Source organism: Patiria miniata, unplaced genomic scaffold (assembly GCF_015706575.1).
Source record: "Patiria miniata isolate m_02_andy unplaced genomic scaffold, ASM1570657v1 HiC_scaffold_20, whole genome shotgun sequence".
NCBI lineage: Eukaryota > Metazoa > Echinodermata > Asteroidea > Valvatida > Asterinidae > Patiria > Patiria miniata.
In genome coordinates, this window is record NW_024037059.1 from 15,635,708 (window position 1) to 15,658,896 (window position 23,189).

The 23,189-nt window shown below is 40.7% G+C and overlaps 1 protein-coding gene across 4 annotated transcripts; it reads left to right on the forward strand.

Moving 5' to 3' along the window:
• Positions 1 to 1,714: 1,714 nt before the first annotated feature.
• Positions 1,715 to 23,079, forward strand: LOC119727545 (cyclic nucleotide-binding domain-containing protein 2-like). 4 transcript variants are annotated; one of them, XM_038199456.1, is made up of 16 exons: positions 8,808 to 9,090; positions 11,947 to 12,117; positions 15,578 to 15,651; positions 17,530 to 17,659; positions 17,922 to 17,996; positions 18,842 to 18,930; positions 19,051 to 19,124; positions 19,338 to 19,578; positions 19,769 to 19,846; positions 19,983 to 20,043; positions 20,265 to 20,376; positions 20,693 to 20,832; positions 21,333 to 21,584; positions 21,718 to 21,837; positions 22,074 to 22,133; positions 22,311 to 23,079. In XM_038199456.1, the coding sequence occupies exons 1-16, from the start codon at positions 9,016 to 9,018 to the stop codon at positions 22,530 to 22,532; spliced, it is 1,974 nt and encodes a 657-aa protein (XP_038055384.1). In that variant the 5' UTR covers positions 8,808 to 9,015; the 3' UTR covers positions 22,533 to 23,079. The 4 variants fall into 4 exon arrangements, with proteins under 4 accessions (XP_038055383.1, XP_038055384.1, XP_038055385.1 ...); XM_038199455.1 differs by lacking the exons at positions 8,808 to 9,090; positions 11,947 to 12,117 and adding an exon at positions 1,715 to 3,163; XM_038199457.1 differs by lacking the exon at positions 11,947 to 12,117 and having other exon boundaries at positions 8,809 to 9,090.
• Positions 23,080 to 23,189: the final 110 nt, after the last annotated feature.

Here is a 23,189-nt window from a genome sequence, read left to right on the forward strand (position 1 = left end):
CACATATTTTGACCCCCATCGGAATAAAGCCTCCAACCTTCATCCGAATAATGCAGCTTCAGTTTCGTCAGAAATTGATGGAGTCACTGTGCGTGAACGTCAGTATCATTACCGTTGCATTTCTCCCGTAGATGTTATACTCTCACCGTTCATTCATCGTTACACGAAATGCAAACACGACGACGCGGGGAACCATGGGTACATGATTACATAGAATCCGATAATACTCCAAACAGTTCATTTTTTCCGTTTTACTCCAATTAATCAATACATTAACGAGGACAGAAAGTCTGTCCGATTAGATAATCCCGTCTGACAAAAGTCCGTTTGTCACTGGGTGACGTTTCGGCATGGAAAGATTAATAGTAAAAAGATAACAGCCTGAAACTCCGAACGTGCAACAGAAATTACTTATTTAACTTCCACACTATAAAAAAGTCCAAAACGTCACTGGGGTAGTCGCAGTCATTATGTTCCCATTTAAACTCTAAAACGTCCCAGGTCATATTCGGCCCCAAATCTGGGTCCGATTTCATCTGACACTTTCCGGATCAAAATTACAGTTCTCTGGATCACTTTCCCACCAAAAAGTGATATCTTGACAAGGGGAAAATTGTCATTTTGACCAAGACTTTAAGGTGTCATATTCGCTCAAAATAATTTCGTTTTTGACACGGCAGAGTGTCAAGTCAAGACGGTCAAGACAGGTCAGGTCAAGACGGTTCAACTTGATAAGAGCCTTAAAATAACACAACCGAACCTCCTGGTCGGGGGTTTGAAGTTGGCATGCGTTTAAATAAATAAATCAAAAAATATATAGGACTGTTGAAAATCAGAAGAGCACATCAGTGTTGCAGTTGAGACCTCATAGTTAGACATCAAGAGAAGGACCAAGACCCCACGAACAAAACATAGTCTTAAGAGACAAAACCTTGAACTATCGATATCGAGACCGGTGTCGATACCGAGATCGGTCTGGAGACGTCACTGCTTTGAACCGATACCGATACCTTCGAAACCAACGAGACTCTGCAAATCGATGTCGATACTGAAACTGAGACAGGTCTCGCTACCTACATGTACTTTACGAGTCTGAACACGAGGGAAAGTTGCCCTAGCATGACCTTTAAATACCTTCACATTTTACCAAGGACCTCCCCTACTTTCCCTCACCTTTGGACGCCCCTGTCTTCTAAACAATCCCTTTATTTCTATATTTATATCAACCAAAATTAGATTTGTTTTATGATATCCGTATGTTCTTTACTTTTAGGGGTTTTTTTTGTTTGTTTCCAAGGAAGCTTCACCAGTGTTCCACGGCAATGACCACTGAAAATAATGTTCAAGCTCCATCGGTTTCGGGAGGTTGCAGTTGTTGACCTTCTTCTTACTTTTGTACTTGTAGTATGCATGACCTAGGCTTCGGGAGGGTTGCAGTTGTTGACCTTCTTCTTACTTTTGTACTTGTAGTATGCATGACCTAGGCCTCCAAGTCAAAAGGAATTTACGATACGGAACTAATGTATATCTGTACTCTCGATTGACTATTGAAACATCTCACGGTATGGATTTCCATTCACGGGCCGGCGTTGTTGCTACCAATGTCATTCATCAGAGTTGTTTGGTTAGCAACGCACAAAAATGACACAATGCATTTTTTTTGTTATTCTCTTTTTTTTCTCGCAGATAAAGAACTCTCTTGATAAAGGCATCATTGTAGCGTATCGGCATGGAATCGCTGCCAAATATTAATCCCCCGGGCCGGCGTCAGCGGAACATCGCCCAAGGCGTCGAAGCGAACTACCGTCAACCCGACCGCGGAGAACCGGTAGTGGGCCGGAACAACAAGTCCGACAACCAGCCATACACAGCATCTGTGTTATCACCGCTACACTTGGACTTGTCCGATAAGCCTAAAAACGGGTCGTCGGAAATACGGAAACCCATAGTTGCCAGGCATGGGGATCAGGGGGGTCGCGAACGGGACAATTTTGTCAATAAAACACAAATTGATGTGACAGCTCCCATTAATGATTCACTCGAATTAAAATACGCAAGCAATGGACCTGCTGTAAGATATGCAGATACATTTACTGCTGATGAAGTAGCGAGTCACCACTTCAAATCGCCTAACTTCTTTGGTGCGGAAAGCTCGACTTTACTAGGAACTATTGAATCAACGACACCGGTGAAATCAAGGGCAAACTCTACGTCTTCGACAGGCAAGGAGAGGCGTAGTTCTTCGAGATTATCCAGAGAAGAGGAATCTTTGGGTAGGTCCCGATTGCTAAAAGCCCCGGAGTCGCTAAGGACCAGGCATCGTGGGTTCAGTCCGAGGAGAGATCGGGGCATTTTAGACGGAGTACTGACTCGCAAGGAACGGCAAACGGTACGTAGCCTCATCAGTCCGCCTCTAGTGAACCATCTCTCGCCCAAAGACGTCTGGGATGAAGCCCAAGGCAATCGAAGACGTAGTCGTTCTGATGTTAGGTACGATGCCTTACCAGTGCTCGATAATGGTGAGATTGACGCACAGTCGTATCGATTAGTCCCGTCACCAGTACACAAACCCAAACATGACCAGCACAGCAATGCTCATCGGTTCAACGATCTCGAGTTTAACTTTTCTCTCCAGGATGGAACGAGTAAATCCAACGATACGCTTTACCCTCTTTCGGAGGAGCACGAACACGGTAAAAGTCATCATAAATTGAACAAACACCACTCCAAGGAGGCTGACCACTTCGCAAGGCACGTTCACATTCTCAGATCTACTACTGAACCGTTCAAGAACCACCTCGAAGACAGAACAAGTCATCAACTGCATAACGCAGCGCGGCAACATCGTCGCAACGCCATCACGCACATCATGGACAGTTTTACCGAACGCTCGCGTTCCGGATCCGACTCGTTCCGCGGGGATCGTAACGCGACCGTTTTGGACGACACGTTTCAACGCGTCCGCCCTCGACGAGACACGTGCGCCGTCAACCCCGGGGCACTCACCCTACGTTTTAAGCAAGGCTTTAAGGACGTCTTGAACATTCCCAAGAGACGCAGGGCCTATACAGATATATCTTTTACTGACAAGACCCCAGTGAAGGCTCCTGCTGCTAGAAGGCTCTCCATTAACTCGCAACAGCGGTTGATACGCGCACAAATGGTAAGTCAAAATTTGTTTAAAAGTACAAAAAATTCTGATAATATACCTGACAATGGGTTAAGGATGCTACTGTTCGGGAAGAGATTACTGGAAACGTCCTCTCGATTTCAAATCAGCAATAGGGGGCGCAATGCAAGGACATTTTTCAATAATTATGTATACCGCTTTTCTTTGAGCTTGACATTTTTATTTCATGGCAAAAGTCAAGATTTGAACTTTCTAAATGGGTGGTGAGTTGTCTATGTAGGCCTATTAAAAAAATAGGTGCGTGTCGATAGACCAACCATAGCTATGTATACTGCTTTGTTTACTAGAATGAAAGTTATTGGTTGTTAACGTTAACAGGGCGATAACTGAAAAAAATTACAATCTCCAAAGACGTTAAACGGCGGCATTTGCCTTCTTCCATAAAATATGCACATTACACCTCGCCTGACTACCTCTCAGTAACATCTAAATATCGAATAATCACAGGTATGGCGAGAACTAACGGTTAATGGCCTACAATACAAAGGGGTAGACTACTATAATCTGGTATTGAAATAACTCCCAGTCGATAAAGTTTGGAGTTAGAACAAAAAATCGATACTTGTAATCACCACCTCAGGGTCGATTCTTTAGTAAATGCAAAATATAAAAGACACTTGTTCTTGTATGTTTTTCATGCACTTAAGGCGTTAGTTCTTGTACATACACACAACTGCAAGGATCAATTTCAGACAAGACGGGGACGGCTGAACATTTGATACCAAAATTCGCAATAGTTTCGAATATTTCGGTATCGATTTGCAAAATAATAATGATTTTTGGAAACCTGCGCACCAGAAAGGAATACGTTTCAAGGAAGGGCCTGGATGTATTTTGGGGGTCTACATTGCAAAGCGTGCAACTAACGGTACAGCAATTTATAATTTTGTCATAAGTTGCCTGCTTTAAATATAAAAGACATTTCAAGATATTGAACCTTTGTTGGGCGAATAAAAAACCGAGTACAATGGCAGAAAGTTTAATACCTAGGCCTACATTAAATTGGTTTAACTTTACATGAGATGACTCGTTAAATAATTAACTTACGAGCAAAATATGTTCTGGAAAAACTAAAATTCCAATAGCCACGAACTGTGTTTGATGATCAAACTCTCACAGATTTACAAATACATGTAAAATTAAATAAAACATCTTTTTCAATGCCATTTTCATCATTTCCAAATTAGATAAAGCGTCTTTTGCAATCCTATTTTCATCATTTCCTTTAACATGAGCCATTACTAAGTAAAGGTATAAGTAATTTGAAATTAGATTGACACCTTTAGTCTGGAACGAGAGAATACACCTGCAATTTATGTAAGAACTCGTTCCATTGCAAGCAGTATCACCTATGCAGTTGTGATGTTTAGCACGTTCACAACAAGTTGAAGGTTAGTTGAGAAGCGCTTGTGATTTGCCGGCGCGTACAGAAAGAAGAAACCATTGATGCCGGCTAATGCAAATGATGTGAAATCAAGAAGGTGGATAGGGTGTCCTGTCGGTGATGTATTGATGTCGAGATTCCCAAGAACTGTTGGTTAGGATTGTGTTGGGCGGTTTGAGTTTAATAGCAGCTGGCTACATGTATTTTAACAAAGGGTTTGCTACTTGGGAGAGGTTTAGGATACACCACGCGTCAGGTGCATGTATTGAAAAACTTAGGCGGTTTTGAGAAAGAGCAAAGGTATTTACTTGACATTTCAGCCAGTGTTCTCTGACCGTCATCGGCAGAACCTAATGGAGGATCTACAGAACAGGTTTACAGACTGAGATTTGAGTTCCAGTCGCCTTTCTATGCTGGAAGGATTATGTTATCTCTGCTGCGATGGATTGACTTTGTAGGTAGTTGTAGCAAGATCAAGTGGATGAAATTCGCCTGCGCTGATTGTATTTACGTGTGGCCGTTCCTTTGTGTGTAGGGCGTCCATCACTTTTGTTTCAAGTTCGTTGCAGTAAAAATGGTGGATAATGGATAGATAGCATCGTTTGAGTTTGGTGGAAGGATCAATATGCCGGGACTAATCTGCTACACTAGGATATGAGCAACTTATTCAATCTGCCGAATATTGAGTCATCACTTGATTACACCTTGGAAATTCAGCGGGTAAAATTCATCTTGTTGGAGCTTATTTATAGCTTCAAGCAGCGGCACCTACGTAGATGGATTATAGTTAAAGGACCAAATTGCGGTGATTCTTCGATAAGGCTGGAATACGAGTCCTATCTTGAATTCATCTTGGTATTCAGATCAAATCTCGGCGGGAGAAACCCAGGGAGATTTTCGACACGGGAAACCGAAGCCAAGGCCAAGGCCAAGGATTTTAGGGGAGACTGAGATGTTTGTATATATCGCAGCCTTGCAGGTATCAACGAGTAAAGTGTTGATAAAATTATAACGGCTATGAGTTTGTGAATTTGCATGCGGCTGAGGGTATATCAGCCACCAACACTTGTGTCGGCGCCCGGCCAACGAATGCTATCGGGAGTCTTTATCAAAGAAGTATTCTCTCCACTTGGACTTTGAATTTTTTTTGGATGGAGATCAAACAATAATTGTTGCAACTTGCGATAGGATACGAGTATCATTCCTGCAGTGTGGACAAAATAGTTGGGAGCACTTGAAGTTGTTATTCATGCACGGAGGATTTCGACAAAGGACTAGAGTACGCAATAGCGCAATAGTGTGCAACTTTTAACCGCAGTTAGTTATTAAAAAAAATTATTTGCCACAAATACAGAAGATGGCACCAGTGACTTCCATGTCAGTATCTAGAGTAACAGAGCTGATCTTTAGGTGACTTTAAAGGACAACCTAAAACATTCTACAAGAGTCCAGGAACGAGTTGAATTGACAGCAAATTTCAAGTAAGGATTCAATTGACAGAAAAATCGTTCAATTATTTTTTTTTGTCATCCCAACGTATGGACTCTGCATGCGACAGGTGTATCCACTGCTGCCCAACAAGTAAGATTGAATTTACAACTCTGTATGTGGTCAGTGTTCCACAGCATGAAATCCTTATGTCCATCGTCCTAAAGGCAGGAACAGGCTGAAGTGAACGTTTGAGGTTTGACCTGGCTCACCTTTTAATCAACAGGAGTCCCAGAGGCAATTTCATCAAATTGATCGAGTTGAACGACCGCAGAAAACTGCGTGGTTTTCCAGATTCTTAGCTCGATTGGCGTACGGCATAAGCTTTGTCTTGGATGCTGCACTGTGCGATTTGGAACACTGTGAAACTTGGTAATCCTGTTAATAACTGTCAACTGAAACTTCCAGCAAAATGTCAAAGTTTGTAGGGAGACGGACTTCAGTACCGTACGTTCCAACAAGCCAGCGATGCCCAGTTTTGGAGCAAGCAAGCGACTTGAGAAAACCATGGGACAGGACGAGCCGCTCTCCCAGCCTAAGACCACCTCAACACACACCCTCTAAACTGGACAGGTCTGTGTCATACGACGATACGCTGTCCGAACAAGAGGAGCTCCGGGTTCAGAATGAGTGGAAGAGCGGGGGCAGTTCCTCGCAGCGCCGAAGCACGCTCGGCAGAGAACGGGCCAACCGAATGACGAAAAGAAGCCAAACTGCGGACAGGGGAGGGGGAGACCGCGGACTTTTGGGTTTGGGGGCAACTGTGCCGAGGAACTACCGGAGATTCTCGCTGTTTGTACCGGGCAAAGCTGCCGAGGGAGGACAGGGGTCGTGTGGGCCCATGACCAGGGCCATTCGGGAGATTATACAGAAGAAGCGACGTGAACAAGTAAGCATGCTCTAAGCTATAACCAAACCAGACACCCTCTTTATGCAAACATAAAATTACGCCAAAATACTACTCTTTTCCACAACTTCTAAAAGTGTAATTACATGCACATCCAATTTTATTATCACAATATTCCCATAATCACCACGATAAGGCTTCACTACAATTTTCGCGTTTCACGTTTCAAGTTGACATCAGACTTATTCCAATAAACGTTTGGTACTGCAATATCAGTACTGTTTATATCAAAATCGTGTTTAAAAATGCTCGAATTGGTCAAATTTTGCCATAACGAACAATGAGAAAACTGACGCGTGTTTTGACGATTTGAGTTATTTTTTAAGAAACGAATGATTCAATCTGACATCTTCAAATGCAGTGATTTGACTCACTTCTATTTTAGATTCATTCTGGCTTTAATAATAATTTATTGATAAAGAGTACCTCTCCTGACACGAAGCTATTACAAAATGCCCAGTCATACTGTTTTCTTTGTTAATTAACTGACCTATATCATTTCTGCGAAGGCCTATACAATATACCCCATAGTATCATAGAGCCTATATTGCATCCAAATAAGTCAGTGTTTGGGCAGCTGGTCTTATCTGGTGCGATTTTTTTTTTCTTTGAGGAATACTGCACAGAATAAAATGAACTGAAATTCATTGGTACTCTGTCACCATGGATGTGGCGCGTTACAAGGTAACGTCATTGAGACTTTGAGTCATCACCCTTGGGTTTCACGATGATTGCAGTAAACTCTATCTGATTTTACCCAGTGCAATCGGTGGGTACATATACATGCATGTTATGTCCCGAGAGCTGTTTCCTACAACGGGCATAAGCTTGCAACATTCACTAGTACATGTATGCATGCATGCACACGCGCCCTTCTAAAAGTTCTAGGGATCAGAGGTATTAGTAATACTCAACGCCCCTCCAATCAGTAAACCTTTTAAGTGTAGCCTCTTTTGCACTTGCAAGGTTTTTTTTGTTCAGTGCAAAGTAGGGCATGATGGTGTGCAGCATGAATACAAATGTATGAATCAATTATCATTGCTTGCAAAAACCGAGCATTCAGGGTTGTTGTACCCGTTTGTAATTGTATAGGCCTACCCTCTTGGAAATAAAGTGTTTTGCACTCGGTGTTGCCCTTAACGACTTTGCTCTTGAAGTTTGCAGGATTACCCACTAACATCAAGAGCCAAGGCACATATAAAATCCATAGGAGTGCGTTATCCGGATCTCTTCTCTCTAATCAGTTTGTCAAATGTTGCTACCGAGTTGTCAAACACTATTACTCTTCAAACTTTTTTCTAGTGTGTCTTGCGATCGATATGAATTGGCTTTTTCGGGCTAATCCCTAAATATAGGTTTCTGAATAATTCGGTCCGTAAACACTTGGCTGGGTTCCGGGGTTGGGGGGGGGGACTTGTTTGATATCAACAAAAGGTTCTCCAAAAATAGCCTCAACGTGGTTCCTTGTACCTGCCTGCGGCTCGTTGCACTTTCTAATGACGTATTAACGGCTGTTATGTGTATGAAAATTGTCTTAGTACAGACATTGATTCGTCAGTTAACTTTCAATTATTGTTTGAAGATACTAGATTGCTTTGATCACCATTAACGATAAAAACGGGTTGGATGGTACCAAACATATAACTTTTTGAATGGAGGACTTTCTTTAGGGCAGGCTTTATTAAGGTACAACGGCTTTTTTTAAAGCTAACATCTAGCCGTGTCCTCTAGCCATGCTTCACTGATCGATTTTAATTTGCCATCACAACATCTAACGTCACAAAACAGTCGTCGATAAATCAGTTATTCAGGTGAATGTAGTGATAGGATTTTCTCCTCATTAGTACTATAGTAACCATTGGGGACCCATGTTCAGCGAAGCACGGCCCACTTTATAGGACACCTCTTCAATACTGAACAATTCATTGCTTGCAATAACCGAACAAGGTACAGGGTCGTACTTGTACCCGTTTATATAATACCTCTTGGAAATATAGAGTGGTTTGGGCTCGCTGATGCAGTTTCATTGAGCGTTTCTGTTTGGAGATGGGTACACGATGTATCTGCTGCTTTACTGATGGAACGGACATTGTACAGGAACCACCGCTGATGGCTGATGAGGTGCGTTTAGAAATTTAACTTTGATGATAGAATTAACCAAATGTACAATCGAGCAAAGTCAACCTGCAGTCGAATGATTTTTTTAAATAGGGGTTCTATTTCTAGGAACACTTACCTACTCTTTCTTTCATCAATAAAAAAAAAAATTATTCCTCTTCATGACAGAAATGAAAAATGATATAAGTGTTTAACAAGATATAAAGGCCACTAGAGCTGGCAAAACCTTGAAAGCATAGTTTGTATCAGGCATGCCATTTTTAGTCGTATTCAACGGTGGTAAGCATTAGGTCAGAGTCATCGTAAAATGTGAAACTAACAAAATGCAATCTTCAACAGTGAGTTGTATCGTCTGAAGGATTTCACAGTTGCACTGTTACCTCGTTTCAACCATTTTAGTTCGTTTATTAAACTTCTGAAGGATTAAACTTCCTGAGTAGAAAGTGTGTACATTATAATTTACAGATCAAGGCTTTCGATAACTATCAAGTAACATCATTTTACGGTGTATCGGCGATTTCATTGTTACTATCAAAAGCTAGATTTTTTTGCATAACTAGACAATCCTACCTGTAGATTTTATTAACTTCTTTTGAATCGTAAAAGTTAGTCAGGGCCTGACGGTGAGGTCTGGATGTTTATTCGCTGAGCTTTACATTAATTAATTTACTATTGTCAAACCTAACAATCCGCTTAATTGGGCCTTGTATCCACAAAGAAAACTCAAACCCTTTTTTTGATTGCGAACGGCATCTCAGCCGGCGTGTCTGCAAGATTCTTAAGCACAGCGTGAATGCTTATTGATCTCTGAAGTTAAAAGTGGGTGTTCCCGGAAATCGACTCAGACTACATCGTGTATCCTTGCCTGGGTATTACTGGACAATAGAAGATGACGTATTGGTTACCCTGGCAACGATGTGCCGTTTGTTTGTGAAATCTGAATTCATGTCTCTCCATAAGCTATAACTTAAAGGTATATTTCATTCATGTTCGAGAAAAGTGCACCCCGCGCACTTTTTTTGAATCAAGGAAATCGACTCAGACTACATCGTGTATCCTTGCCTTGGTTTTATGGATAATAGAAGATGACGTATTGGTTACCCTGGCAACAATGTGCCGTTTGTTTGTGAAATCCGAATTCGTGTCTCTCCAAAAGCTATAAGAGGTATATTTCATTCATGTTCGAGAAAGTGCACACCACACTGTGTTTTCATTTAATCAAAAATGTTTCGGTTCCAAAAGAAGTCGGTGAATGTAATCAATGTATACAAAGAGACGTTTTGAAGCTGCATGGCAACTATGAAAACTAGGCAGGTTTACAGGGCGTTACGGTCTATTTCCTGTACACCAATGTTCTGTAAACCCATACGCCTACTGCAACTCTAACGGTTTAAACATCATTGATAACGGGGATGACTACACATATTACATTCATGACGTGGAAGTGCCTCCATTGTGAAAATTCTAAAATTAAACTTAAGGCGGTCTCTTCTACAGAAAATATTTGTAGAAAAAAGTTGAAACGTTTTCAATAATGTTTTCTTCATTTCGGTATTATATTTCGAAATTACTCTTTCTGGGATTTGTTCATCAGCCGATTGGATGAAGCAAATATCCAGTGGCGGGGGCTATTTATAGACGCGATAGAAGATTCGGAGAAAGATCAGATGAAAAGTCGCATTGATTTATCGATCATTACATTCTTGTGAAAGTCATTTGTTAAAATGAAAGACTCCTCCAAGATGAACAAATTGGAGCTTGGTCCCCAGCCTTGTGTGATTTTGAAAGCGGGTTGGTGTATAGGCGGATTGAATTATTTGCCAGTGCAAAGACGTCACATCAAACAAACAAGACTGCACATCACATAATTCGGATAAATATTCTCTAAATATTGTGCCTGACACACACAAAATCGCCCTTTTCGAATTGAGTGGCTCGGGAAACAAAATTTTGCCTCGAAAAAACAACATTTTGGACGAAGAGCCTTTAGACATTTCATGAGTTCCAACCAATATCATCGTAGCGAGCTTCGATTCGGAATTTCGCACAGAATCAATACTATCGAGACTCGAGAGACACTCTCCACCGGTGACGCCTCGGAGGGCAATCTCCGGAAAGGAAGCCGACGCATTTGCCGGCTCTACTGGCTACCTGCGCTGTCAGGTTCGGAGATGGAAATTGGAACAATAATGAGGCGATTGGCGTGGAAAAAAAATCACCTGTGTTTTGTGCATACATTTAACATTTTAAATTTTGTTTTTATGTCCTTAAAATGTAGTAAAGGGGTCACTTAATTTCTCATTTTCATGGTAGGCCTATTTATTCATTAGCTATCAGCCCAGTTTATTACGTTACTCTTCACACTGTTTCTAGTGGTTGCAATCGGCTTACTGACAAATCAAACAAAAACACAGCACGATCAATACACCAGTTATTAGGCATGTCATATTGCGAACAGTTAGTTATGGGGGTGCTGTATTCATTAGATCAATCTCACAGTCACCATATCATTGACTGGGTCAACAATTCTAAGATAATAAATCTCTTGTGATGTTTGCAAACCGACGTTGGTACAATAAAAAGCAACGGATTTGGCATGTAGTTTTATCAGTTTGCCACTGGTTGGAGTTCACATCGAAACCAAATGGACAAATAATTGTGCAAGGAGACCGTTATATTCAGTCCACTCTTCCAAGAAACTCTGAGGATGTGAAGATGATCTTGATTCAAAGTGAACTGTACACCGAGGCATTTTACATTTCTTCGGTGAAAAGTGGATGCTGTTCTCATAGTTCCTTCGGTACAATTGTTAAGCTTAATAATCAGATAGTCGTCTTGTTTTGATTCTCGATGGCCGAGGTACCACGAGCAACCTGGGCCAAGGTACGGCGGGCGCGGTTCAGCCTTGGCAAGATGGGTGCCTTCCCGGCCATATCCCGGCGAGGTACGCCTGTCCTAGGCCTTATCGGACAGCAACTCTCGGACGCGGACCTACTGGCAGAGGATGGAGGCTTCTGCGAGTGTTTCCAGGTAAAGGATGTGTCAATTCGTTGTTGACGAGTAACAAAAGTGGATGCAATTGTTTTAAGTCGAGGGGCCTTGCACGGTACGTCTGCATGTGTCGTAGGAATTTCGGAATATGATTCCGTAAAACATAATTCGTGTTTAGCAATGGATTTCACAAATGGAGAGACGATGTCGGCCATTTTGATATCTTATTTCTACTATGGATGATCTTGGATACAAAACTCTGTGGTAGGAAGACCCACCACTCATCTACGAACAACACGGCGATCCTCGCAATAATCTATATCCTGTTAATCTCTCTAATACATGGCCTAATCTTCTCTAAGTGGAAGCAAGCATGGTCCAATTAAAAGACAGTTTGATTGCCTTTGATCCATCCATTCTTCCCACGGATCAGCACCTCTTGCAGGTGTTTCCAGCAAGTTCTCTCTCTTTTTTTAAAGTCAAATAGGGCCTATATCGTAGGTTTGCAAAATATCAAGTCTTGTATACTTAACAGTGTTCATTAGTAAATCATTTTTTTTTCTCCAAGAGCATCAGAGAAAGAATAAAGCACTTACATTAATTACATTAATCAACAAAGTGCTTTAGAATTAGGCCTACACACATGAAAAAAAAACCTCAATAATTCTGATCAACTTAGTCCGTATATGGTTCCGGTGTAGCGTGAATATCCGACTCCGTGAAATGTGGACTCATTGGTAGTGGTGCGCACGCGCGAGTACGATACTACGCTATTTTTAGGATCGTTTGGGGCGAGTGACCTGTCACGTGCGAGGGATTAACCAATAAAAGGGAAAAAGGGGTCCGATTTTCATAGGAGTCGGATTTTCATGAGACACCGTCCCGCACACGGCCAATGATGCACAACATGGTTAAAGGGAAAGCTCCTGTCTGTGTCAGTTCTATATTTTTTGAACCTCAGGGAACAAAATGGATTTATGTAATTGATGTACACCCTTAGTCTAAGTACAGTCAACAAAGCCGTAACTATATTGTTGCCAGGCATCATGCCTGAGTGAGATTACGCCTGCGAGTTGTGCATCAGCTATCTCTATTGTTCAATTTTAACTATTTACCCTAATGTCAGCAAATAGTGGCATAGTGGCTTGGAAATGATAAGAAACCTTGTCATGTATACATGCAGTTGTTCAATGGCAGTGTACAATTCCACTGTACACTGCTCAGAATACTGGCAACGATTTCTATTGTCCCACTGCAAAAATGCAGTGAGAAAATAAAGTCAGAATTGAATTACACTTCTATAGGGCGGATTACATGCATTTTACAATTAAAAAGATTTCAAAATTAAGTCACCTTATAAATGTATAAATGTGAAACAAATTAAAAGTGGTCAGTACACAAATCTGCTGCTTCTTAACCATTCAACAATTTTGCTATATTGAACAATTCCCAGGTTAAGGTACATCCTCAACCATTTTGGCAGTTGCATAGCATGCCACTTCATGTACTTGTGATCAATCGATAGTCAACACTGCAAGGGTTTTCCCAGAATGCCAATCACATTAATAATATTGCAGTCACCGTTCAACGTTTACATGTATATTGCCTAAATGACTTGACTGTTTGTTATGCACTCTGTTCATCATGTTTTAATGAGACTATGAGAGGCAATTAGTACTCCGCAGTGAAATCTGATTAACCTTCTGCTAGCTGTTGCTGGGAATTAATCATTTCCAACAAGTTACAATTTTCATTTATATGCATGTTTTATAAAATTGGTAGTTTATGGAAAAACGTAAATATTTACAGACGAAGAAGTAAAGAATGGAGTATTATTCAGATTGCAATTTCTATTTTTTGTTTATTTATATCAAACTACCGGGAGTCGTTCACATTTAAAATGAATGTTAATCAGCACCCCAAAAAAATTGGCGAAATAATTTTTCCGACCTATTGACGCTTTTTTGAAAGGCATGTAATCGGAAGCAAAAGGATTTTTTTCTTCACCTTAATTTCTAATTTTTAATCTTTAATTACAAAAATAGGGGCCTACAAGATCTTCTCTCAAAAATGTTCGGGGCCCTTAAAAAGCGGGCCCCAAACCCCACGCCATGGCTTCACAGGTTGTTGAATCACAGCAAAACTTCCCCACCAGGTTTGAAAAAATCCTGGGGAGAACCCTGGGACGGTACGAATTAATTTGGAATGAATTGTATCGATTGAGTATCTTGAATGCTTGAATAATGTTTTTATACAAATATTTTGCGAAAGAACACGCATGAGCCTGCAGAACTGAAATAAAATAAAAAATTACAAAATAAAATTATTTCCCTACCTACCTATCTGGATTTTTTTCAGACCGTTACCGTAAACACACCATTTTTTTTGTTTGGCCAAATCTGAATCTTTGTCCAAAATCCATTGAAATCCTATGAGGTTATAAAAGCGTGGAGAAAGTTCCGGCTTGATGCTCCATATATTCTTTTCACGTCAAGTGATTTTGTTTTTATCAACTTACCAAAGCTGTGGCAATGTAAAGGTGACTGGAGCTCTGCAGCATGAAACAGCCGTCCAAGTTGGGCCGAAATCAAAAATGGCGGCATTCACGACGTCGAAAGTTCGGTCGAGTTTTTGAACGTTGACAACTCATCCATAGTCCACTTCAGGTTTTTCACCACTTGTGTGCGAAGGACATGTTTGTTGGCAAAACTGCTCGTGGAATGAATTGAAACTCAACAGAACTGCTCCATGCTAAAATGACTGCTTTGGTTTCAAGTAAACGACACAACGTCAATGTCTTGAATGTAAACAAATCCAACGATAGCATTTCCTCGGGAGAGTCTCTGCAAAACTTCAGCCAAAATGAGTAAGATGTGACACGCACTAACAACGAGAGATGTCTATAAACTTACGAGAATCCCTGTGAATGAAGAAGGCGAAGTTCTGATGTCGTAGTTGGCAAAAGTAACGAAGTCAACAACGAGCAAATTTCCAAGCACGTGCAAATTTCCAAAGTGTAAACATGTTAAAGATTAGACTGGCACCCTCGTACGAGAGAAATTGTCATTCGTGATACACACAATAGCGTCTGGTTTCTAGACTTATTGACGCTAATGCTTATTATTACTTGATGCACATGCGCAATCAACTTATCACTAGGTTGTATTTTATCAGAGCGGTTTCTATCACTGTATTTTCCTCGCATTATTTTCGAAGTGTGAAGCAACACAATTTAAAAACGTAAATGTTTAACATTTATTTGTGGACGGATTCCAGTTTTTCAAAGGAAAACAAAACTGGAGATAACCACCACAATACTTGTGGATTTTTCTAGATCTTGGCGTGGCAGATATTTGACGGCAAATTAAAAGTTGTTGAAAAGTGTTTCTATCACCTTTGTTTTTAGAAACTCACCGAAACATTTCACTTTTTGGTTTTTGTTGGTTTGTTTATTTACCAAACAATTTTATTAATTTTTGGTCATTTTTGTCTGTTACAGGCTCGTCAGAGGTTTGCTCACGCCATCAAAATGGTGATAATCCTGCTCCGTATACATTCCATGGTCTTCCAAAAGTAAGTCTGCAAAGTTGCATCACGACATCAATAAATCTTCCTTCAAACACGGTGTCTTTGACTTGACAAACTCATAAATATCACCGCAATCAGCTAAATGGGAAGATAATGCGCGTTTCACCTGATAAGTTGTTTTTCACAATTTGTGAGGTCAGATGAGGAAGACCTAGCAGGTTAATGGGACGGAACGAGATCAGACGGTGATAAATACAGCCGACAATCCAAATCAACTAATTCTACGCAAGAGTCTTGTCATGAATTATCTCCCGTCCTTTTCTGGGATCACATTCCCACCAATTATTTTAATTTAAGAGCAGACAACTTCGGTGGGAATTTCCCGTCATTTATTTTCGTAGGAGATCAGAGTAGGCCTATAGGTGTAGTAAATGGGTACCTGGTAGGAAGAAATTCCTTCAATGCTTGAGCGCTGTAATGGCAGCCGTGCTAAAGCCAGGGTAATAATAGAGCGCCAGGAGCGTCACTTCGTGACGGACATGAGCGCTATACAAGAAGCCATTATTATTATTTTGTAAAAGTCTCTGTTGAAACTGATGGGATGAGTAAACATGAGGAGCAACAATTAAGTATTTTCTGCAAGCAACTGCTGCGAAACTTGAATTAGCTAAATATCACATCAGGTATCTTCAATTTATTTTTGAAAACATTTACGGAAACTGTTTTTGTGTTCTTTCCGCACAAAAAAACCTAGCATATATTTTGAAATTCCTGGGGATTTTTTTCCAGGTGGTGGGTGCATCGAATTGGCACATCTTCTAAAAAATACATACGACGAGCGGTCCATTTTCATTGCGATTTTACCAGGGAAAAAACTTCGAAAACAAAATACATTTTACGGGCTTTATATACGGTAACACTTCAGAACACTCGACAACAATGACATGCATGCAGGCGTGCCAGCCAATATTTTTCTCGCAATACATTTTGTCGTGACAAAACAAGCGTGCAAATGAAGTCATTGTCTGTCTTCCTGCGCAGTTATTCTGGGAGGCTGTCTCGCCACTCCGTCTTCATTTCCTGCCTTCGCGCCCATATTTGCTTTTCATTAAACTGAGCCTTGTTAACCAACATGTATGAGGATTCCAAATAAGAGTTCATTTGCATCACGAGTTGTCATCAATTCAACATGCCGCGTGAAAACTCGACCAAAATTTACCTTTAAAGGTCCTTGAAAAACCTGGTACTTTTTTGGCCACAAAAGAACTTCGACTGAATTTTAACAATAGAGGTCATTAATTTCAAAAGCACTTGAAAATGATAAAGAATCCTTCATAGCCGTCGTCATGGCGACCGCATAACAAGCGCGCCCTCGCTCCACTCGACTGGTTATCTGTCCTGATAATCATGACAAACGGTGGCGGCGTCAGGCTTTGAAGCATTTTCTGCTGAGCGCGTGATGAGATAAAGCGGGCGCGTTGGGCGTATCTGACGGGAGCCCATTGGTCATCCCCCTTCGGCCAAATATTGACTGACTAGTTGACCTTGGGTAAACAAGGGGTGGTCATTAATCTTGTGTACTGGGCTTGGGAACACACGGTGGGTAACCAGAAAATTAATACTTAATTTGAATTAAAATTAAGCAACAAATATCAAAACTAAAATTAATAATTATACAAACCAACACTTATTGCGCGATGTGTAAAAGATTTCCCCAAAAAGTGGTTCTGATAAATAAAACATATTTTCGTGATGGTCTCCGTTTTTTTTAATGTCCTTATTATTTCAGTTATAAAGATATCGGTTTCCTATAAGAAGATGTATGTTGTGTCGTTTGTATTTTCAAATAGAAAACGATTGCTAATCAATTTCAACGAGATAAATTACTTATGAAAGTATTTCATTTTGCTTCGGCTCTTCCAGGCGGCGCAAACACGAAAATAACAACAAGGAGTCCATGACCTTCACGGAAATTGCAGAGCAGTTTGAGTCTTCGGAGATGAAGAGCTCTGGACTCTCGTTTGACCCACGAGATTTCAAGGCAAAACGAGAGGTGAGAACGAGTTTATAACAAGGGTCCTTGGCGGGAAAGCAGCTAGATTAAACAAAAAGGACTCTAAACTTGCCTGAAAATTTACCATGACATTAAGTCCAAACAAAATCTACCAAGATTAACGTACACGTTAATATCTTTATATATCAGAGGAGATAGAAACTGCAATATTTCCCCATTGAAAGAAATATAATAAGTTGTTCGCTTGGAGACATTTTCCAATGAATAACCATTGGTATCTTTTGCTTGCTTTTGCATCCAGATCAATATAAGCAACGAGGCGAAAAACATATTGAACATGCCCAGCTGTAGCAGAACGACGGAGCAACTGCAAACCGTACGTAGCTTTTCTTCTCTTTCCAACAATTATTATTGTGTTTTCAAACATCACTTTATAAGAGAAGGTTATACATTGTATTCATACAAATTGCCGACAAGGACATCTATAAAAAGCAAGGGCATGCAATCATTTTTTTTCTGGCAGATTCTGTATTGGGGGCTGATGTCTAATAGTTGTAAATAAGCGGCTTTTTATCTTGCTGTCTCCAATAATTTCTCACAATTCATGCACATCCATGACATATCTATAAATGTTAAAGAGGAACTACATATTTTCCACTTTTCCTCAGTTAATATCTCCTAACAATAAGACTTGTTGCCGCAACTCTCTGTCACTGAGTAAATATTTGACCGATGCGGGTAATTCCTCCCGTAAACATCAGTCTCGTCTTGAGGCGGTACGCGCTTGTTAACAATTGGTAGATTGTTGACGGTCGGTATATAGCAACAAGCCGTCAAATACCGGGGAAAGTTATTAAAAACTCACAACCTGAAGGAATATTGACCAGTTTTCAATGTCTAGCCCAACGTTGCTGAAATACACATTTAGGTAATAAAATCTTCCCCAAATATCGTTAAATTTACTCCAACTATAACCGACTATTGGGCTAATTTCATACAATGTCACGTAGAATTGTTTTCCAAGACTTTGTTAAAGTGTAATAAAATCTTGCTCTGTAAATCTGTTGTTCTGTGTTTTCACATGTCTATCCAAAAAGCATACTTGACATTATTTTCAAATTCTGTACACGGTGATCACTGTGCAGCTATGTAATTTTTTGTTCAATTATGATTTTAATAAATTTAAGTTACTTTGATTATTATGTGTACTTCTTTCTATAGGCACTTTACGGCTTACAGACTATGAAGTCCTTCGCTGAATATCCTCTACACATGCAAGAGAAACTAGTCAAAGTCGCCTGGTTCGAATGGTAACTCATCATGTCACCATCATTTTCTATAGCAATCTTTCAACTGTCATATTTTTTAATGAAATTTGTATCGGTGCCTTTAATTAATCGAGTCAACTTCAACCTTTCATTTTCTTTCAGTGTTCCTCCCAAACGAGTGATCATTCGCCAGGGACACTACGCTGAAAACTTCTACTTTGTCATCTCAGGTTCAGGTGAGGAAAAATCTGACCAAATTTATAGTAAATTGACTGGATAAGTACACTGCCACAATCCTTACAACCAAATATTAACAAAGCGGTTCCCCTTTCTGGTTGGCTTGAAGATAAAAGAGGGGTAAATCTCTGAAAAGTTGCAAGTAGAACAATTCTAAGATAACATTTTCAGCAACTCTATAATGTTCAGCAATTTTTTTTACCCCCGTCCAGTGGTCGTAACCATCATGGAGACCAAGGCCGACACGGGCGAGCCTCACATCCGCACGGCAGCCGTCCTACGCAAGGGAAGCAGCTTCGGTGAGCTAGCTCTCCTACATCATTCCAAGCGGACTGCTACCGTGTCCAGCCAGGGGGAGGTACAACTGCTTGCCATCGGTAGGGAAGACTTCTTCGACATCTTCATGAGAGGGCAACAGCCGGGGGAGGAGCCTGAACATGTCAAGTACTTGAGGTGTGTACGACTTTAGTGCCTCTTGCCTTTTTCAGGAACCCCAGCTGGTGGTCAAAATAATGAGAGATCAAGCGGGCCCATTTCAAACTCTACAAACATATTGCAAAATAAAAAATTTGTCGGTAAAATAAACTACGGCAAATTTATTCTTGCTAATTTTAATCCATTTGATTGATTTTACTTTGCGCAGGCAACTCAGTTTCATGAAGCATTGGCCAGTGGAGCGGCTGATTGAGCATCCAGAGATGTGTCTCTTCCATTTCTACAAGTAAGTTTTTAGTTCAGCTATACGGCTTTCTTCCATGTCCCTTATATTGCAATCTTTACAATCTAATCCGCCATTTTACATCCTCAATGATTAAAGTAATTTTATTGATGAATCTGGGTTTTTTTCTGTCGCATAGACGTGGGCAAGTCATTGTCAAGGACAGCAATAAGTCGGATTGGATATACATCGTCAAATCGGTGAGTAAAACGGATGAACCTTTCGCCCCTGTCATAATCATATTAGCATAACAGAGACATCGGTTTGATAATACATATACATGCAGGCGTTGACGCCTTGATTAAACCATTGGGCCACAGCACTTAAGGCTTCGTGCATTTATGCACCTGCACACCAGGTAATTTCTCACTATTGTTAAATTACATTTTGTTTGATAATTTACTTTTGTACACTTGTATAGGGTTCATGTCAAGTCCTGAAGCAGCTGAATGCAGTCAAACCTACCCAGCCCCACCGAGCCAGCTCACTCAGTTCCATCAGACTACCCAAGCTACACGCAAGACACTTATCAGGTGAGTGGCCATACTTCATGTCATTTACCAAAGCATGGCTTTATCGCCAGCCTCGCCATTAAGCTCTAAATCCTTGATATAGAAGCCTGGTTCAAGGGAATCAGGCAGTATAGGTTCAGCTTCAAGAACATATAATGTGATTATGACACTAAAGGGTATAGAGAGTTTCCGAATGATTCTAAAACCGGTGATGTAGCCGAAGCCACAGACAGAGCCATGGTATGGTAAACCCCTCTTGATTTTAATGCTGATCACACAAACTTGACCATCAATACTTCTCCTTCAATCTTGACCTTTGTTCTTTGACCCTTTTCAGCGCCCGAGTTGCCCACGAAGCGACCGATGAGGACGCGGATACGTAACCACAGTGCCACGGCGTCTTACCTGCAGTTCATCACTGTACCAACAATGTCCTCGGTCAATGTGTCAACGGCCATGGACATGGACCACAACCTAGTAAGCTGAGATCATTTTGATGAGATTTGAATTACAACACTTGCCTTTTGATAGGCAGGTCGCTTATTCTGCATGAGAATATTATGTTTTTGTAAGGCATCTACAAATATAAAGTTACAGGTTTATAAATTTCGTGTTCAGTTAAAAGATTGATGTTGGAGAAAATGCTATTTTATTCACAATGTTCCGTACGATTGAATACTGTCTGCAATGAAACCACCATGGTTCCTCAAAATTGCAGAGACACTTTAGCTCAAAAGTCTGAAGAAAATCTGAATATGATGACAAAATGTTACGTTTGAGAGCTATAGATGGGAGTAAGAGACACCCAAGAATCATACTGATGAGAATTCCACGGAACAAAGCAATGGCATGGGACTGAAAACCGAATCCACATCTCGGCCTGAGTGGGTTTTCATTGCACCAACCTGACTCCCAAGTATCTTTCTGTAAAGGAAAGAGACGACTAATTGGTGTTGATCTAACTTTTGATATCCTAGTTAGAGAACGATCCGTTTGAAGGCACTCGATCTCTACCAGACACCTTCCTGACTCGCCAGAGGACCGCCATGGATTACAGGAGCGCGCCCTCAGAGTCCAACTTCAGCCAGGTCACTTTCGAGGACTCCTCTGTGATAAGTCTGCCAAGGATCAACGGTAGGCGGGGAGCCACGCCCTCCAGGGAGAGCTTCTCCAGGAGCAAGTTCAGGGAGATCGCCAGGAGGAACCCACAGCCTCCTGCTGAAAGAATGGTACGAGTCTTTGAAGATGGAAAAAGTCGTGGTATCTGGTGCAGAAAATGTGGAGCCTTGAGAGCCATGAGTCTTGGATTTAATAGTTTTATAATGCTGAAAACCTTTTCTCCATTTGTTTTCTCTCCTCCAGCCCTTCGCACCCCAAGTGACGGTAACAGACGATCACACAAGCAGCGACTCCTCCTCATCAACCGAGTCTCGAGGATCCGTCTTCGTCCAGATTGAACTCCTCCTTCCAAAAGATGTCTTTGTAAGTCCAAAGAAATAACTGACAATACCTAAAAGCGTGATTTTAAGGAGGGGTCCATGATACTGATTGATATTTGATACAGATACACAGTACATGTTCACGACATAATGCTGCAAGCAATTGAAAGAATATACACACCTTTCATAAATGCCAAATTCCACTAATTATTCTGTGAATATATATCATTCCAGTGATACTCATGTGTTATCTATCCAATTTTGTTCTTATACTTATAGGGTCTTTCAACTCTGGGTGTCGATCTGGGAATCGACCATGAACAGTCAAGTGTCAATCTGGTAAGTCTACCATCATCAATCCATAATATGCCATTGTCTCAAAAGTAATTGGGCCAACCTAATACCTTTCTAGTATACATCTTGTCAAACCGATCAATTTTAGTGAATTTGATGGGAAAGATTTGATTCGAAGATCTGAAATGACTGAACTTTTTTTGTCGATTCCCGACTCTTCAGGTGAGCAGGGGTGCCGAATGCATCATGATACAGAAGGACTTCTTCGCCAAGTATTGCACGGAGGAAGTCAAGCATCATATCCGCTCTCTCATCAAGCCTTACCCGCCTCCGGAGCTGCTCCAACACAATCTCCAGAACCACTCCAACTGGACCAACTACAAGCAAGAGGCTGTGGCTAGTATACTGAGAGACAGATCCAAGACTAAAGAGTTGAGACTCTAATAAAGGGGCACTAGTTACTCTGAACTGGACCCTATGTCATTGAGCTACTAAGTATCGCTTGGAAAGTTGAAGAGCCCGAAACGATCTGATATAAACCAGTCGCAAGCTGTATGCACACGGTGTGAAATATTGCCCAGTAACTCGAAGGCTGAAAAGTCGACTATGGTTTGATCAAGGAATATGACTGCACCATTTCTATGTTGCTGGATCCATCTCTGCCTAACAGAGTACAGATTAATAATAATGATGGAATGTTACACAATTTGACGACAAATTATGTATAACCAAATGACAATCGAAAGGCCGAAGTTCGGTTGCATAGAACACACTACACAGTGTGTTCTGCAACTTCTCACTTTTAGCTCAATCCGAAAGAAAAAAAAAACGAAGTTGAGTTATATAGTTTGTCACGGCTATGTTTTATTTGATTTTAAATCTAGATTATTATAAAAAGTGCAATATGTAATAAAGATTTTACAAATGCAACTCTTACATATAAATGTAATATATATATACTATTTTCACATTAAAATAACAATTCAGCTGAGTTGTGCGTGATAGATTCTAAATAACTGAGTTGTCCTTAAATACATCGTCCCTTTCCAAAGTCCCTTCTAATAGACTTCCTGCAGCCAGAGATATATATACATCAAATAA